The 19,883-nt window shown below is 34.0% G+C and overlaps 2 protein-coding genes across 13 annotated transcripts; both read right to left on the bottom strand.

Moving 5' to 3' along the window:
* Window positions 1-217: 217 nt before the first annotated feature.
* Window positions 218-4,876, bottom strand: SLO1 (SLOW GROWTH 1). 3 transcript variants are annotated; one of them, XR_016516422.1, is made up of 3 exons: window positions 2,395-4,876; window positions 516-1,053; window positions 218-252 (listed from the first exon to the last, which is right to left on the bottom strand). XR_016516422.1 is itself a non-coding variant. In XM_068622473.2 (2 exons), the coding sequence occupies exon 1, from the start codon at window positions 4,427-4,429 to the stop codon at window positions 2,399-2,401; it is 2,031 nt and encodes a 676-aa protein (XP_068478574.1). In that variant the 5' UTR covers window positions 4,430-4,876; the 3' UTR covers window positions 218-1,053; window positions 2,395-2,398. The 3 variants fall into 3 exon arrangements, 2 of the variants coding, with proteins under 2 accessions (XP_068478574.1, XP_068478575.1); XM_068622473.2 differs by having other exon boundaries at window positions 218-1,053; XM_068622474.2 differs by lacking the exons at window positions 218-252; window positions 516-1,053 and having other exon boundaries at window positions 2,396-2,642; window positions 2,737-4,876.
* Window positions 4,877-6,461: 1,585 nt separating this feature from the next.
* Window positions 6,462-18,505, bottom strand: GCP1 (glycoprotease 1). 10 transcript variants are annotated; one of them, XR_016516225.1, is made up of 14 exons: window positions 17,911-18,505; window positions 16,819-17,095; window positions 16,689-16,733; window positions 15,208-15,282; window positions 14,686-14,782; window positions 13,840-13,930; window positions 13,332-13,381; window positions 11,130-11,320; window positions 10,910-11,043; window positions 10,515-10,590; window positions 10,263-10,346; window positions 10,054-10,168; window positions 7,319-7,407; window positions 6,462-7,104 (listed from the first exon to the last, which is right to left on the bottom strand). XR_016516225.1 is itself a non-coding variant. In XM_090296302.1 (14 exons), the coding sequence occupies exons 4-14, from the start codon at window positions 15,241-15,243 to the stop codon at window positions 6,976-6,978; spliced, it is 1,044 nt and encodes a 347-aa protein (XP_090152428.1). In that variant the 5' UTR covers window positions 15,244-15,282; window positions 16,689-16,733; window positions 16,815-17,095; window positions 17,911-18,308; the 3' UTR covers window positions 6,462-6,975. The 10 variants fall into 10 exon arrangements, 8 of the variants coding, with proteins under 8 accessions (XP_090152428.1, XP_068477871.1, XP_090152427.1 ...); XM_090296302.1 differs by having other exon boundaries at window positions 10,910-10,995; window positions 16,815-17,095; window positions 17,911-18,308; XM_068621770.1 differs by having other exon boundaries at window positions 10,910-10,995; window positions 17,911-18,297.
* Between the last annotated feature and the right edge of the window lie 1,378 nt (window positions 18,506-19,883).

The following is a 19,883-nucleotide window of genomic DNA, read 5'->3' as shown; positions in this document are numbered from 1 at the left end:
TTGTCAGGACAAAACATCCTAATATCAGAAATCATTTGCTTTCTCATTCAACACCATTTGTCACTAGTGGTGCCTCTACAAAATGAAAGTAGAGGAATTTGTGTAAGCAAGGAGCCTATGAACCCAGAAGTAGATTGGTCTGGTTCATCCCCTTCAGGATCGAAATCCTGCCAGAACTTGATTATATGGAGACTTTCTTCTGATAAACACCAACTGGTATAGGAATAAGGACTGGATTTTATTCAATGGAAACTGGTACAGAAATACGAAATTACATTAGGACAATGAATATCATTGATTCATTTCAATACAATAAACATCTTCCAAGACACCGAGACACCGACACCTTGGTCTCTCCCTTCCCCAAAATAACTACTGTCCAATCCCTTTTCCTCCTACTCTTCCCCTATTTTCTGCTCCTGCTAGTAACTGCTTAATAAAAATTAAAAACTGCTAAAAACTGTTAACAAATAAAACTACTAAAAACTGTCAACAAATCAGTATGACTTCAGAACCTTATTTCTGGTTCTCCTCTTATGATATGGAGTCTTTCTTCCTCTGTGGATCTTTAGACTACAATCTTAGAAGCATTTCCTTTCTTTCTCATTTGATGGCATAAGAAGGATTGTTTGTAGTGAGGATGACCATGTATAGCCATCCCTTTTCTGACAAAAGACGGTCTGCATGCACAGTGATGAATGATGTTCCAGCAGGTTATTGCGATCAGCTAGAAGAGCATCAACCAGTGCAAAAGAATCATCACATGATTCATAAACCTCCTGATGGGAACTCACAAGGTGAAATCGAGCAGTTCTTGGTAACTCTTTGTGTGAAGCTTGTCGTTGAACAGATAACTGTAAGTAAACTTCAATGGTTCATTCCAATTCGCAAGTAAAAGGGATCTGGGGCAGTAGCAGCAACCAAAGATTTTGCCCACCATACCATTTTACCGGTGTTCACTTTGGCAGTGATACACAGATGACCTTTCCAGCGCTGACTTGCTCTGGTCAATTTCAAGACAGAATTTACAATATCAACTCCTGCCTACTCCTCCTGAGCCAGAAACAGCAGAACAAATTAGTTGTTGATATTAATATTAAAAGAAAGTAAGAAGCAGCAGGAAAAAAACCTAAAAACTAAACAGCGAGGGAAGCAAACATGAGGAGATACATGTGAATCATGTCTGGAAGAAATATATATGAAACCCAGAGACAGAAATAGAAAGCGTCAGCAATTGGATTTGGACAAATGTTTTAAACTAATATCATTTTATTTTGTCTTGTTGATGCAGTATATTAATAAGATAAAATCATGCTTTCAAATGCAAGCATGATCAAAATACAATATACAAGAGCTAATAGTTTTATACATTAAGTATTCAGAATTTCTTTAACTTGACCTCTTCATCCAGTAGAGTCTAGAAGTAGAACCAAGTCAAGAAGTCATTTAACGTAGGAGTCCAACACCTCAATCTATGCAAGTAATCTCCAAAATGTACATTACATCATTGGAATCAATTTTCTAATTAATGATTACCATAGTTGGTTCTGGTTCTGTACGGTATGACTTTTTTTGTAATGGAGAATCATAAAAGTTAGTCTTGAACAATCTTATAATAGAAATCATATTGGCAGATTAATCATTGATCACGTTAAAGATTTGAAATGATAACAGATCACAACCAAGCCATGAGTTGCATACGAGAATTGACCATCATAAGGAGGAAACTTTAAGCAGGGACAATAACTAGGGGTAAACACGTAAAAATAATATGATAATCCAACCTATTAAAATCATATGTTACATAGTGTTTAATCTCCAAAGCCACAGCAATGGAGCGTGGACATTCACACTTTTCTTGTGATAATGTCTTCATCAAAGTAGAATGCTTAATAAAAAATGAAGGAAAAGGGGATCTCATGCAACTTCCAACACTGGGAGAGAGTGAATACCGATCCTGTTTAGCAATGTATAATATTTGACACAATTTAGTAGAATGGCTGCTGTCTTTAACTTGATGCAAGCAGTTTGAATGAAGCATAATTAAATCCATACAGGTGAAGAGAATACAGTGAACATGTGGGTGGCTAACAGAATATTTGATGATGTAAATAAGAAGTCTTCAATTTTTTCAACTAAGACAATGAAATAGAGCCACAAATAATAATAAAATACGTACTCTGTATCCCTCTGTAATAAACTTACGAGTTATATGAAGGGCCATAAGGAGATTGAAAAATCAGTAAGAAGATGCATGATGGGAGAAATACATCTTCATGTTATTTACATATATTTTCTAAGGTAGGATACCCTTGATAGAATGAAAAATAGATAAAGGCTATCCAAGGACGAGTGTAATTAAATGAACAGAAGAAATAGAGAAAACAAACTGACAAGTTTAGGAAAAAAATTCATCTCCATAAGCAGGAACGTCACATGTAAATACAAGAAACTCCAGTTGCTTTGTCAATGAAACCAGGCATTCATAAATCCATTCAGACTGTGGATGTAAGACATCCTTCGCCAAAAACTCTTGCACAATGCCATTGATTTCAATTGAGCTGCAACCAGGTGTCTTTTCTACTCCTCTCTCCTTCATTATATTCCTTGCGTTCCTTGCCTCCTTCCACATTTTTGCCTCACTGTACATAGTAGCAAGCAAAACATAAATACCACTATCTTGAGGATCCATCTCAAGAAGTTTCAAAGCTGCCCTTTCTCCTATTAAAACATTACCATGAACTCGACATGCAAAGAATAAAGCACCCCACACTGCAGCATCTGCTACTATCGGCATATTTCTAATAAGCTCTTCTGCTTCCTCCAAATAACCAGCCCTTCCTAAAAGATCCACCATGCACGAGTAGTGTTTAAGCTGAGGGGTTATATTAAAACTAAAGCTCATTTGGGAAAAATATTTTCGGCCTTCTTCAACTAAACCTCCATGACAACAAGCTGATAAGATACCAAGAAAAGTGATCTCATCAGGTCTCAAGCCACAACGGATCATTTCTGAGAAATAGGATATAGCATCCCAGGCATTCCCATGAAGTGCTAAACCACAAATAATGGCAGTCCAGGTCAAACAATTTCTTTGAGGAACCTCTTGGAAAACCTCGAGAGCCCTTGCAATATTTCCACACTTGGCATACATGTCAACTAGTGCAGTGCCCAAGACAACATCAAGAGAAATACTATGCCTTTTAATATAATGATGAATCCATATTCCTACATCAAGTGCTCCTAGTTGTGAGCATGCAGACAAACAGTTAACCATAGTAACTTTATCAGGTTTGATTTTCTTAATTTGCATTTCATGGAACAGAGCCAATGCCTCTTTACTATTCTTAGCTTGGACACAGCCACCAATAATTGCATTCCAAGGCACGATACTGTTTTCTGGAATTTTATACAAAAGCTCCCGGGCAACATCTAGAAAACCAAATCTGGCATATCCCAAAATCATTGTAGTCCATGAAACAAGGGTCTTATGTGCCATGTTGTCAAATAGAATTCGTGCTGCCAGCAGGTCTCCACACTTGACATACATGTCCATAAGTGCATTACTGAGTGGGATTGTCAACTCAAGGCCATGTTCTTTGACATAAAGATGAAATTTTCTGCCGAGATTCAAATCCTGCAGTTGAGAACAAGAAGAAATTATCCCAATCATTGTAATCCCATCTGGTTTCACTTTATCTGCCATCATTTCCTGATAGAGATTTCTAGCCTCATTAGCTAGTCCTCTTCTAGCACATCCCGTAATCATGGCATTCCATGTTACCAAGTCTCTCGCACAACCATTATTGAACACATCATAAGCTGCCTTCAACTCTCCATATGAGAGTAGCATAGTTATTGATGCATTGTGCACAAATATATCAAATTCAAAACCAAACTTCAATACATGCCCAAGTACAGTATAACCAACAAAATTCATAGATGGGAAAGAACAAGCCCTGAGCAAGAAAAGACAAGTATGATTATCTGGTTTAACACCACATTGCAACATTCTCTTGTACAACAAAACAGCTCCTTCTAAGTCCCCGCTTTCCACAAATCCCCTAATTGTCACATTCCAAGAAAATACATTTGGTTCTCGGATCCAATACAAGATCTTGGTACAATACTCAAGGGCCTGCGATTCAGATAAAGCACAGAACGTAACAAGGCGACTTGCGGCAAAGCTATCGTCAATCAAGCCGGTCAGGATCATCTGGGCCTGGATTTGCTTTAACTGGAGTAAGGACTGGCACCTTTCCAAGAGAGAAAGGAGAGGGTTGTTTCGAACGAAGCTGTGGGAGGTGTTCCAATTGATGGGTTTTACAAAAGGAGACAAGGAACGAGTATGCAAACAACAAAGCAGACCTAAAAGTGGGATTTTTAAAGGGTGTCTGAATCTGAGTTTGTTGACAAACAGGATAAACATGGTTTGCCAGTGATCTATGAAAGTAAGTTTCAGTGCTTGTTCTCTTACAGGAACAAGGTACAACAATTTTTGAGGATGCCAAAGTGGGGTTGTTGTTGAGGGTATCAGAATCTGAATTAGTTGGCAAACCCAATAAACATGGCTTCACAATAATCTATGAAAGTAACTCACAGTGCTTGTTCACTGACATTAACATGGCACCACACATTATGCAATAATAACATAAAGAATCAACAATTGAAGGCTTTTAATCTTCTTATTTTTATCTGGAGTTATTGAAAGGCAATAATATTCAGTGTCGAGTTATATATATATATATATATATATATATATATATAGATGGATAGATATATAGATATAAGAAGTGGGAACAAACAAAAGTTTATGTGTGCATGATAATGAAGGATTGAAATGAGTTAGGGTTGATAGAGAGAGTGAGAGAAGAAGAAGAAGAAGGGGCTTACCGTTACCGTTAGCGAAGAAGATGAAGTGTGGGTAGTTTTCTGGTAACGGCATGAATGGAGTGAGGTTAGGGTGAGATTGTGCTGTGTTCTTTAGCAGGTTGTTTTGTTTTTCATAATTTCTTAACAGCAAGCAAATAGAAAATAACTTGCTTTTTTTTATGAAGTCAATAAAATTTAAATAAAATTTTATAATCTTCATAATTAGTGTCTTCAAAGCTTAAGCTAAATCGTTCTAAAAGTGATTTTTATTGGATAAAAAAAATTACAAAAGTAAATTTTATTAAAGAACCATAAGATTGCAATAATATTAATAAATATTAACATCAGAAAATAAATTTCAGTCAAAATTGAATTAAAATTACTTATAAATAAAACTGATATGCATCCTAATAAAATACTTTTGCTATGATAATTTCATAAATTTATGTAGTTTTTTAAATTAAGAATGAGAAAAAAATGTTTACGTTGAATTAAATTGATTTTAAAACGTTAAATTTGAATTCCAGTGTAATTTAATTAAAAATGGTAATTTGTACCGGATTAGAATCTGAGCAATATGAAGTTTAATATTTTTTATTCTTAAATATAAGATGTTGATAATTTATTTATATTTATCAAAAAAGTTAGTCAATTGATTTGTTAGCGTCATTAACTGTGTGTAACTTTTTATTTTCAAAATTATCCTTAAATAATTAATGTGTAAAGAGATACTAATGAACTTTTAATTTGAAACTGAATTCTTTAATTCTCCAGTGTTTGAAAGAGATGATTCATAATATTTATTATTTTTTAACTAAAATAAATAAGAATATTTTATAAAAAGAAAATAATCAACAAAACGGATAATTAAAAAAAAATCTTACAAGCAGAGAAAAGGAAATTTCAAAATAATATTTATGAATAGGAACGGAAGAGATGTATAAATATTACATTTATATGAAATATTTATGATTATGTGTTTTTTTTAATGTCTTATTTAAGTAATTCAAGAATATGTAGATAAAAACATATTTACACAAAAAAAAAAAAATCAGTGATTCCAAATGTAATTTTATGTTTTTATTAAGATTTTTTATATTTATAGTTTACTTTCTCATAACTTACAGTGCCAATATTTAGATTATGCACTCAATTAAAAGCTAGAAAAATTACGTCCGCCCACATATATATATATATATATATATATATATATATATTAGCATTGATAAAAAAATATTCATAAATTTAGAATATTTATATGCATAACAGTGAGAAAAAAAATATTTATTAGCATCTATCAAAATTAAAGATGTAATAAAATTAATAATTTCATTACAATCATTTATGTCTTTAAGTCTATTAATATTGATGATTGCATCAATATAATACAAAAAAATTATGATAATATTTTGTTTAAAAAATATACCTTCATCACCAAAACCATATAAATAAAATATTTATCTAAAGGTATAAATAGTTATCTAAACTTTAAAACAATATCATGCACATTTAAAAAAAAATAAAACTTAAATTGAACGAAGTGAACACTATTTTATTCTAATGCAGCGTAAGAATCTGAAAGAATGCTATGAAGCCAAACTTCCAAAATCATAATATACAAGGAGTATGTCAAGAATTACACAGAAGTTATCAGCAACAGTTTTGACATGCATGGTGAGAGATTAAATAATGGAAACTGTGGATGTGAAAGATGAAAACCTAAACATATCACCACTTGGTCGATGAAATAAATAATACATTTGACCTATCAGATTTACAGATTGCCTAAAGCACAAGACTTACATGCAGAATTTCCTTGCCTTTTTTTACTCTAAGTTGTAAAATTTTGTTTACAGCATAATCTATCTGTTCCACCTCATTCCTATATTCTACCAACCATCATTATAATGTTTCTCATCGCTGTGATTGCTTTTCTGGAATCTCTCCAGAGACTGCTCGATGCCAAAGACCAATTTCCACAGCAAAGCAACAATTTGGACACTTTTTTTCACGTAATTTTGAAAATTCGGCCACGGAAAGCGAGGCTTGTCCTGCAAAGCTTCTTCATACAGGGGCTGAAGCAACATGGAAGTTCAAGCAGTGTCACTGTTGCAATGATGCTTGAATTATAGATGTAAGAGATGGATGAATTCGGGCGGTTCTTAAGGAACGTGCTTCACTTTTTCCTTCAGCATATTCTTCTCCCAGCGGCCACCTTGGACGTATATCATACTGAAATAAATCATAGTTTTACAAATTTTGAATTTTTCAGGGATGATGTAGGACCAAGATCAAAACTCACTCATTTTATAAAAACTAGAAACATATTTAAGCTAACAAATTATCATCCAAATCCATCCAGGGAATCATAATAGGAAAGCAAATTCAGTTTATATAGAAGAGCTTTAATCAAAATTTATATTTGTCAATGTTCAGGAAAACACACCACAAAGTCTTCGGGTTCTTCGGCAGGCGGAGGAGGGTCATATCTTCCCATGCGGAAATGCTCAATACCAGTCCAAGCAATCATTACACCTGTTCAGTTCAAAAAGCAAGCTAATAACTTTCATGAACCATAAACAAACTTGTCCATATTGAATTAGAATTAGTACCATCCTAATCTTCTTTTTTAAACATTAGATAAAAAAAAGATAGATAAACGAAATGAAAATTCATGCAAGAACTAATTTTGGATTGCCAAAATATCTACAAAGGAGAGAATTGAAATATTACAAATGAGAAATGGAGTGTTTTTTCTGTATCTTCATGAAGCGCATCAAAGGGACCGAATGTGGGGAAAGACTGGCACTAGATTTCATCTATACAGTTCGTCAATTCCATTCCACATGGATTAATGCAAGTTTGATTGGTACTTGTTTCCCCTCAACGGAAATATGATTTCTAAATAATATGATGCAGTTTGATCCATTAATTGCTAATTTAGTACCACATTTTAAGTCCACTTCTTTCTTGTATTTAATTTTCAGAACAAATATTTCTATATTGTTGTTCACCGATTCTCCTTGATGTGCTTGAATTTAATTATTTAAATCTTAAAGCGTCCAATACTTTGGCCTTTTCCTCCAACCCACTTCGTTGCTAGATGGCACATTGGGTAAACTACTCCTGATAATATAGTTGACTACTCTCATAAATTTAATTGTTAGTATTCAAATATTTCAATCATCCAATATGGACAAACTTCTTTTATCCACGAGTGTCCAGAAGAAAATGTGATACCACTTGGCTATTTTGCACTCAATCCAAGCGCTCAAGGATAGATGTAGAGTCCAGATGGAGAAGGGAGGTGAAAGACTGGGTAAACAAGAAGTCATACAAAACTGAATCAGAACTACCAAACCATGCCCAAAGAGATTGCTTTAAAGCATAAAGAGAGCAGCGAAGACTACATACATGATGTAAGTCCCCGGAGACTGTAGGAGCAGGTGGTTGATCCATATACACCTCTTCTTGCAACTCACCATGATGAAAAACATTCTACATATCCAACTGATGAAGGGGCCTATGATGAATAACAACCATAGCAAGAAAAGGACAAATAGAGGTGATTTTTGGCTACCAGGAAAAAAGTATTACCCAATTAACTACAAAAAATTGAGTATAATCCTTAGATACCAAGAACGCTCTAGTGCTATATTGACTCTTTAGACCCACCGAGACCCAACAGAAGATTTGTTAGGAAGAAAGTGGCAGATTCCCATGTGTTACCTGCTTCCAACGCAGCCATTTCTACTACCATGGCCAATTGTGATCAGTCATGGCATCACCAATAGTCTAGGGAATGGACACAAAATCCAAAGAAGAAATAAAGGAGTTTTACAGAAGAGAGAAACCGAGAAGGCATTTGATGAATTCCGTGCAATTGGACCACATTGAAGCTATGTAATTTATAGGGGAGAAAGCATAAATAAAGAATATTCAGTTACCCTATTTTATTCTAATAACATAAATATAGAATCAATCTAATTGATCCTAATATCACCTGTTACTGTTACTTTATCTATTGGATTCTAACATATACCTAAAAGATTCTAATGCTCCCTCTCAAGCTAAAGCATGTATGAAATTCATAAATATTGTAGGATCTTATGATCTGTGTTATAATCTCCTGATTTACGATCCATACTTTTCGTTTTGATCTAAGATGTCGATTTTGACTATCTTGGACATGAATCACAAGGCAGATTCTAATTTGGAAAGACTAGGGTTTAATTGTTTCAATTAAACAAGACTAGGATTTCCTAATTGAGCATTAATAAGGAGTGGGAATGCTACCGTTGATCAAACAAAAGAAGCCCTGATCAACTGATAAAGGAAATGTGACTCACATTTAAAGCCAATTGTTTGTTCCCTCATCCAGTTCCACAAGTAAATAGAATCTTTAGTAAGATAAATGACACAATTAGGAGACCTTGTAAGTTTACTGATGGACGATAGATTAAAGGGAACCCCAAGGACATTATAAATAGCAAGAAGTGTGAAGAGGATGGACAAACATCCCAAAACTGTTTAAGAACCATTTGCCATGCAATAGGGAAATAACCAAAAGTAGAAAGAGAAGAAAAAAAATATTTATTACCAAATATATAGTCGATGGTCCCAGAATAAAGGACCTAGGGCCCAAAGCGTAAAAGATGTCAACAAAAGAATTATTGGGGTGTGTTAACAGAAACAATGGAACTAGAGGCTTGACTGTCCCCATACCATTATAGGAAATCATTGAAGATTGTTGAAGGCATGTTGTGAGAGGAAGCATATTCTGCAGCAACAAACTATGCAGGGGAATGGATAGGAGAAAAGTTCACCCCTTTAGTTGTTTTTCGGGTCAACAATGCAGAGCATAATCGCAATCAATGTTGTGACCAATTTTGCGACCATGGTCACACTTGAATCGTGTGCCATTATTTTTACAAGAGCAACCATGATCACCTCCTTCTGAGATCAAGCTAAAGAGCAACTCTGATTTCTTTGCATGAGAGCATAATATTTTTGTTTTTCTCAGTTACTCTCTCTATACTATTATAATATGGCCAATATTTTATTCGGTTGTGTAATACAACCCTTGCTTATTCTGACTTCGGATAGTTAAATTTTAAATGAACCACGACATTGATAGAGTTATCTTTAACAAAAAAAGCAAAGTTAAGAATAAATTATTACCATTATCAGTACAGAGCCGAGGAGGAGGGCATAAAAGTTGCAGGCCATTCTTTTTCACAACCATATCAAGCCGGGCTCGGACAAATTGATTTGATGCAACACCACCAGAGACAACCTACAACAAAAAGGACAAGAAATGGCATTTAGATTTTTTAATAGAAAGAAACATTGATGTTATTGAACCCAACGACATTTAGATTCCAAACTACCAAGTGTCTTATAGAAGGCTCCATCTTCAATGCCCACTGTATTGCTCGTTCACACCTTTCTTCAAGATGTAACACAGCAATTCGCTGCTTAACATGTAGACAATTGAAATAGATAATAGCTATATGACATACTAAAAAAAATGGGTTAAAGGGGAATGAAAAAGAGGATGAGGAAATTTTAATCCGGAGTATATTAACTAAACTTGAAAGGATACACTCGCAATCTACAAACTGCACGAAAGTATAACAAACCTGAAAAGAAGCAGCAATATCAGCCCGAGACAGTTTATCTTCATTACTTGCCGAAGAGATTGGAATTTGGGCATCACTGCCAATTGTCCATATTCATATACTCGTGAGTAGGCAAAAATAAAAATAAAAAGATGTCTGCATAATTTAATTCTACCAAAGCTAACGAAAATACTTCTTGTATTTTGCATTGCAATATGAAAAAGATGAATCATTTAGGTATTCTGTAGGTGAATGTTACATCTACAATAATATAGTATTAGCAATGATCTGACAGTGAGAAAAATAAAAGATAACACTAAACAGAATGTGACAACATATGGGATAAACAGTCTATCAAGTTGTTCCATGTATTTACTTAAAAGATAACAAATCTATGAACAAAAATATTTACTTACATCTTTTTGGACTCAATTGCCAGCCGTACTTGGGTTTTAAGACCAGCATAGGAGAAGTTGCAATCTTTGTGCTGCTTCATTGGAATCTAGAATGACAAAGTAATAAACTTAAATCTCCACTAGAAGCAATACATCTGCCAAAGCAATGTCAGAAATATTCAACCTAAGGCAATGATCACAAGTTAGGGTAGAGGAATATAAGATTGTGAAGCTAACTTACAGAAAACTTGACTGATTCAGCATTTCCCTCCTTAGCAAGCTTCTCAATAGCAGGACCACCACTTCTCCTCAAATCTAGTCCAAGCCATTTTGCTGTTTTGTCATATGCCTCACCAATAGCATCATCTATTGTAGTTCCAAGTTGTATGTATTGTCCAAGATCGCGTGCAAGAATGAGTAAATTGTGCCCCCCTATAAATATAGCTCACACAAGTTAGCCTAGTGTAATTATAAACTAAAGAATATACAGTCAGCAGTGGCTGTATCAAATTTCAATTTTGCAACTGGACTATCAGAAACTAAACCACAAGAATCACCCACATAAATGACATTTATCACAATGTGAGTGTAAGAAACAAAGCAGTATATTTTCAAATGAGAAACTAAATGGGAGTGTAAGAACAAGGCACATATGAAAATGTTGGAAAGTGTGGGAAAGAGATAATAGAAGTACACAGTTTATGAGAATTTATGTGTTCCATTATCTGATAACCACAGAGATGAGTTTACATATTTATTGTGAGTGTATAGCCCCCTTTGTCAGATAGTTAGTCAGTTGAAGTCATCCTTATAGTTGTATTTCTAGTATATTTGTTACAGCTGTCACTGTCACTGTCACGTTGCTATAACTGTCTAAATTTTTAACTTTTTGATAATGATGGCAGTAACAAACTACTCTAATAGAATACAACAGATTGTAACTTCTTATAAGGTAGACTTTAAGTTTACCTTAACCTCACACAAAACAAGTTTGGTAAGACTAGATTTGAACCCACTTATATATTGTAATTTGATCATATTTCTAGTTGATGTGAAATCTCCAACACACTCACTCACACCAAGAACTGATATCTCAAGTGTAAGAATAGAGGGAAGCCCAATAGTGGATGCCACAATGGCCCAAAAAACATCGCTAAGATAGACTTTAATACCATCTTAGAAGATGGGTTTTAAGTTTTTTTTTTTTTTATCAGCAAAAGATGGGTTTTAAGTGTAACTCAATCTTACAAAAACTAGCTTGCATTCACTTATATATTATAATTTGGTCATATTTCTAATCAATATGAGATCTCTAACATACCCTTCACACCAAGGATTAAACATCTTAAGCGTGGTATATATTTGTGGATGGTGATAACAAACCTGATAACGGGTGCAACCATAGGCCTAACAAATCTCACTAGGATAGGCTTTGATGTCATCTTAGAAAGTGGAATTTAAGCCAACTCAACCTCACAAAACGGCTTGTAAGGTGAAATTTGCACCTAATTATATATTATAATTTTGGTCATATCTCTAGTTGATATGAGATCTCCAATATAAGTGATTAACTGTATGATAGAAGGAGTCATACACTAACATTTATAAACAATGGTGTATAAATATCAAAATTGTGGCTTGTCAGACTCTATCACAGCGACTGACTCAGTAACAAAATCTATTATGGTTAAAAGCTCTAAACACTGAGGGCAGAAAACAACAAAATTATCTAACTGTAGTTATTTAGTAACATGTATATTATACCTAACAGAGTTATTTAAAAATAATTGAAACGAATGAAGTACACAGGTGGAAAACATGTTCCTCTGTATGAAAAGTTAAGGACAAGGAGATTTCAGAATAATTGGAATTCAACAATATAATTAGCGGTAAATTCTGTGTCTGCACAATCCACACAATATCTCTATATATTGGTTCTGGTATGAATAGTAATGTTTTAATCCTAAGTATAAGATACATAATCCCTACTTAGTTCCTAAGATATTCCTAATTGATTCTACCATACATACACACACAAGTACATGATATGCTACCACAAATAACTAACATACATCACAAATATCCATGCTCATGGAATGTCTAAAGCACATATATATCAATAGCATTTCCTTTCCCAATATGTTGGTCACATCTTATGCACATTTCTTCTGCACGTCATCAAACTTTCCTGGCAAGGATTGACAGAAGATATTCATCATCATAGCAAAAAAATGAAGTCTCAACTCAACCACTGAAAATTTCCCCAGCCTAATTTATTTATACCACATGGACGTTATTACCCATGCTGCCGTGCCATAGATCCCAAATTCCACGAAACAAGAAAAATAACCAGAAACAATGATTCTATGGTCCAAGGAAGAAAAATAGACAGACTTGAGTACGAAAAATTCTAGAATACTAAACCCAAAAACAGGAGTATTACCTGAAATAAGTAGGGCCATGAATGGAAACTGCAAATCTTTCTCAATTAACCTGAAACAAAAAGATATACATGACTCGACAATAAGTGTAATTTCCTGTGGAACACAAGAAATCGTAGAAGCATAAATAAAAACATACAGAAACTAAAAGTGTGTTGGATTATGTTTTTGGTTCTTTAGTTTTAAAATCTAGTTTATAATATAAAACTGATTTTCAGAAAATAGAAGAGAGCGAAGGAGATATGAAAGTATAAGAAAAAATAAGTATAATAGAAATAAAAAACGACTTGAAGAGATGTTTTGATACTCTGATTCCAAAACAAAAATAGAGATATTATTTTTGAATTTTTTTTCTAAATGAACTATTATGGAACAAGTTTCTCTTGTTTCTCTGTTATTAAAAACAGGAAACAATCGACCCTAAATAACCATTTCAAATATTAATAGCATGCCTCAGCATCCACCTATTAGGCAGAAGATTGCATATTCATTAGAGAACTATAGCCTTACCTGGCAACCAGAGCATGAGCCTCCATGTGATGTATGCCAATAATTGGTAAATTAAATCCACCAGCAATTCTCCGAGCTTTCCGAACCCCCACTGCATTGTACAAGACAAATACTGAGGAATATTAAGAATTCTTCTAAAACATATGAAAGATAAGAAAATAAAATGAAGTCATGGATAATTATGACTGAGATATGCCTTCCAGTGATTACTAGTCGGAAACAGACATTCGTGTATCATGCCTACAGTTTGAACATTCAATTTTTAATATCTGAGACTGAGCTTAATGATTTCGTTGCAGATACAGTTGCCCAATTTACAAAATGAGACACTGCCAATAGTTTCATACTGTCTACAAGAAAATTGGGGGAAGAGGACACAAACTTACGGTCAATTTTCATGCAAATACTCTTGTGGTGCTTTTATCTACTAAATAGTGGTTTTATAGCATAAGTAAGTTGAAGAATCAGAAAGATACAACTTGAATTGATATTTTAATTTCAACCAGATAAGTTTAGTTAAATAACATCACCAGGCTACATATACATTAATATGTCTTCAAATTTAATTTCCATACTTTTTTACAGGAATTATCTTGCTGATGCTGAAATTACATGGTATCATGTGTCGTTGGTAATTACACAAGTTAATTTATTATTGGAAAGATTAGAGTCGTAGGAGGTAGTTTGTTTTTTATTCTCATTCTTGTAAATGTAAAATGTATGTATTCTTCTAAATATAACTATTAAGTATCTAGATTATGAGTTTTCTCACTCGAAATTTACTCACTGAACTTCTGTTTAATTTTTCCAATTCTATTCTTAAAGTTTCTTAAGATCATGCCTTACCACGAAGGCAGAGACCCAAGCCAGGACCAATAGTAACAGCAACAGCAGTGAGATCTTTCTCAGTCATATAAGCTTTATGAAGGGCTTCTTGCACAACCTATCAAGAGGTTATGCCCATGTCAATAATCATATAGAAAGGGAAAGAGAGGGAGAAAGGGAGCCAATGAAAAACGTATAAGAAGCCATGTTAGAAATCTATTTGAAAACCTGGTGGCACTCTCCAAACATCATTCTAGAGTATCCAAAGTAAGTCAGAAGTTACTTACATTCCACCAGGGTTATGTTTGAAGGAATTCCACCAGCAACCTAGGCAATCACTAGGAAGATGTATAGCATTGAAGCCTAATATGCAATGCAATATTTATAAATGTGCATAAATGAGTAAAACTTACACAAGTGGACTACAGTCACTTTATCGAAAGGTTCCACAAATTAGAGTGTGAAAATACTCGCGACATAAATAGTGTGCCCTATGTGTTCTAGCTGCTGTGATATATTAAGAACAGGACAGGAATGATCTACCTGGTCTATCACTTGTGAGTGAGCTTCTTCTGCCATTTTCGGGGCAACGCCTCCGTATTTTGCAAGCAGATCTGCCTAATTTGGAGAAGTGACATAGTTAGAAAGAAAAAAGAATAAATAAAAAATCACGTCACTGATAGGAATAAACCTTTAGGAAAAAGGGAAAAAAGCACCTTTTTGGTAGCAGGAATCATTACCTCCCTAATCTTGAATGTAAGGATAAATTCACTCTAAAGAAATCTAATTATTTTCTTTATTTAAACTTTTAATTTTATAGAAGATATAAGGTGATATTCATTCCTAATGAGCACATATAGTAGAACGGTAACAGATTACATCAGATGTTTGAAAGACCAGTTTTGTACATTACACCCATTGTAAAGATTTTACAAGATGAAATTCTATACTTTTCGATTCAAATACAAATTGATCAAACATTTAACATTATTGAGTTCATGAAGAAACAAGTGAAAAACACATGATAACAACATTTCTAGAAGCATCTAATAGAGGATGCTACATAAGCATTCTCATGTTCAATGAAATCAAGTGCTTCATAAAAAACATGATACTTAGATGATTGGTTTAGAATTTAGGGTTTAGGGTTTAAGGTTTAGGCAGAATGTGTAAACACAGCAGCACCCACTGGGCATGCATCTCACAATGAGCAATAAATTTTCGAGAAGCAGCAAAATCAATTCAACCAAACTTAGTTCTTAATTCTAGTTTAGACAACAATGAAAATTACCCCTGCAATATTCTTACGTGGTTTCTTTTCACTAGGTCATTATTATATCCTAGTATGCTTCCCTAGAATATCCCTTTTAATTTTTTCTTCTGGCCTGGGTTAGGCATAGCAGTAGCACATTCAAATAACACTCCCACCCCACCTATCAGATATTAGAGCTGAAGCAGCATTGAAAATGCATCAGAGCACAATTTCCAATACAAACAGTAAGCATAATGAAAATGTTTGCGGCCATCCCACTGCACCAAAAAGAAAACTCTATCAATCACTAACCAAGTCCCAGTTTGTTTGAGATTCATTAGGGTAATTTTTTTTATTTTCAAATAATATGAAAATTTTGAGATATTTGAACCAACTTTTGACAAGAGACAATCACAAAGGCGCACACACACAAATTGTTGTTGAATAAGAGAAAAAAAAGACACCAAAAAACATATAGAACTAATTACAACTTGTGCATGCTCTTTTCAATTTATTTTTCATACAATAATTGTTTATATCAGTTCAAAAACTCTATTCAAGAACTTGCTAAAGAGAACAACTAATTTATTTTTCCATTAAATAAGCCAATCCAAATTCACACTAATCCACCATCAACATTCCCCACTCGAACAAAAGAGTACGTAGAATAAAATCCAGCATCAGTTTCACCAATATTCACATATTCTTACACTGGAGGAACACAGCACGAAATGGAATGCAGAAAATATAGTACAATTATACGACACCGTACCTGAGATGACACCACTTGGCTCAGAATCTCACCGTCGCTTCTCACCTATACCACACACAGAAACCATTAAACGACAAAGCAAACCGTCACACGGAAAATAATTGAGAAAAGGCAAACGCAGATTACATACGACAGCTGCGGCGGTGTCGTCGCAGCTAGTTTCGATGCCTAAAACGACGACATCGGCGTGGCGTTTTGAAGCAGAGAGGGTTGCGCAGGAAGATGCAGTAAACGACGATTTGAGTGGAAGTTGGTTTCGACGGAGAGTGGTGAGTGCGGAGAAAAGCGAAGGTGGCTTTGGTAAGAGCTTTATACGCGAAAGTGTTGATGGAGACGCCATTGTAAAGAGAGAGAGTAGCATTTTTGCAGAGAGAATGAAGAAAGAAAGAAGAGAACAGAGTTTGTTCCTGAAAGAAGCACACCAAACATTTCACCCAATCTCCATTGCACACGTGTTTTTAAAATTTTAAGAGATAAATAATCTCCCAAATCATTCCATAAGGTTTATTTTATTTTAGTTAGGTTTTATAATGTCATGTCACCTAATTTTTAATGTCAAAGTAATTTATAAGATTCATTTTTTATTTATACTTCAATTTTTTTTATTTATACTTCAATGGACATAGAAAATCAAATTTTATTACATAATTTTATGAAGCTGAGTATAATATTTGTATATGATATGAACTTCCTAAAAATTATAAAATAAATTTGTTTTAACTAGTGAAGTATATTTTTTAATTATCTTGTTCTCAAAATGAATTGGTTATTCAAAGCTATGGTTTTCTTTATTACACATCTCATAAATATGTAATAATAATTAAAACAATTTTTAAATTTTGGTTTAATTATCCTTTTAGTTCTAAGGTCAAAAGTCAATTTAATTTTGAGGTTTTTAAAAAGTTCAATATGATTTAAAAAAAATTAAAAACAATTCAACGTGTTCTATTTTATTAGATTGTCTTGAACAACGTTAAGTGAATGATATGAGATGGCACACTAACACTGATGGACAAATATACAATGATAGAGTGTTTGCTTGTTTTTTTCTTAAGTCTCTCTTTCCCTTATGGTAGATTGTGAGAGTGATCATCAATATTTAGATATCTATATTTGTCGATGTATGGGGTTTGCAAAATTAGTGTCAATGTTTGGCTATTATTTTGTTACTAGTGACCTGTAACAAAAAAAATTATAATATCATAGAAGTTATAACCCTAACCTCTGCTGGAAGCACCCAGGAGAGAAATCCCTCCTTTATTTCGCTTTCCAATCATAAACCCTAACATTCGAAATCCTTCTTCTATGTTTCGCTCTCAACCACCTTTTCCTCCCTCCAAACCATTCCCCTCCCTCAAGAAAAAAAAAATCCCCAAAATTCATTTCACAATCAAACTCTATCTTCAAAATCTTCAAATCTCGAAGATGCCAAGAAAATCTTTCACTCAATCGCCAATTCCCCCAAAGGCCCTCACTTACCCAATTCCCTCCTTCAATCCTACGCCAAAATCGTCACCTCCACCACCGACTCCATCGAATTCCTCCACTTTACCACTCATTGTTTTTTGTTCTCCTCCTTCTTTTCCGTTTTTTTCTTCCTTTCTCTCATAGCACCCCCAATGTGGTGTGTAACGTGGTATTTATATAAGTGTGTTCAGAGAAAGTGCAATCGATTTTGGGTGTACTAGAGGTTCTATGAGATCTTGTGTGTGGGGGTGCAGCTCCCCTCACTTTTCCATTTTTCTTTTGCTTTTTAGTATGCAGATTTCCTGTGCCTTTTTTTTTTGCTTTCCAATGTGCAGTTGCCACATGTCTCCGATGTTCCACCATAACACACTATTATCACTTTATGTGTCACGTTATCATTCACTAACCGATGTTGAAGACAATCTAATAGTAGCACTATACTAAATCGTTTTTAAAATATTGGAACCATATTGAACTTTTTAAAAATCAAATCTCATATGATTAAATTAGATTTTAATTTTTTTTTTAGGAACTAAAAGGATAATTAAACTATAAATTTTCAAACTTTTGATTTCTAAATTTGTTGGACAAGTCACATCACTCGTTGTAGTTGTCAAAAGGTTGAACGCATCCTCGATACACCTAATATCCTTTTGACTATATGATAATTTTGCGGTATGTTGTCTATGGAGGTTTTTAGATTGTCATTTCCAAAGGAGATATATAATGTATTACGCATAGGGAACAAATTATATTTTCATATCTAATTCATAATTATCTATATTTATATTATATTAATAATAAAGAACTTAATCTAAATTTATATTTTTGAATTTTAAATTTAACTCAGGTAAGGCAAAATTGAATCAAGTTATGCCAAAGTCAAATTAGGCTAGGATAGACCCAAGTCAGGTTGGGCCAAGACATATCTAAGTCAGGTTCAACCTCTAAAATCAAATTAGGTTAGACCAAACCTAAGATAATACAGTTTGGGTCAATCCAATACAAATTAGGCTAAGCCACAACAGCCATATCAAGTTGGTCGGGTTAGGCCCATGTCATGGTGGGTTATGTCAGACCTAAGTTAGGGCGAGTTAGTAATGTGAGTTAATTTTAAGATTTCACATTTTATGGGTTGCACTTTGTTTATGTTTTTTTTAAGTAGAATATGGTGAGAAACCCAAAGAAGATTCCCACTACACACGAACTTAACCAAGTGGTTAAATAAGTGTTAAGGTTCACTTCTAGAGGGTAAAAAGAAAACACTAATATGGTGATTATGATGATGAAGGTGCGAAAATAAAGGATATGAAAAGAAGCATAAAATGATGAAGAAAGCCAAACATAAATGAATAAAAGTATGGAAGAATGGCGTAAGGAAAAGGAAAGAAAAACAAAAAGGTGAAGAGATTAAGAGATGCTTATGGAATAAGGAATCATGCCACTTGGAGGAGGAGGAGACTCCAAGATGAGTGGTGAAGAGCCGCTACTTGAAGTGCACAAACACCCAAGATAAGACCAAATTCTAGGAGACAAAACTCACTGAACACTCTTTCAAAGTTTCTTTTCTATTCAAAATTTAATGTGTCAATACATGAGGCAATGCACCCTATGTATAGGGAGGGGTGCCTCGGTGGGCAAGATGGGTGAAGCGTAAGAATGGAAAGGGAAATGAGTGTCCTAGGGTGTTAACTAGGGTTAAAAGTCACCCCTTAGGCACAACTTCTA

The sequence above is a fragment of the Phaseolus vulgaris genome, chromosome 10 (genome assembly GCF_051622355.1).
Source record: "Phaseolus vulgaris cultivar YP4 chromosome 10, ASM5162235v1, whole genome shotgun sequence".
Classification (NCBI taxonomy): domain Eukaryota; kingdom Viridiplantae; phylum Streptophyta; class Magnoliopsida; order Fabales; family Fabaceae; genus Phaseolus; species Phaseolus vulgaris.
This window is presented reverse-complemented; position numbering and strand designations above follow the sequence as displayed.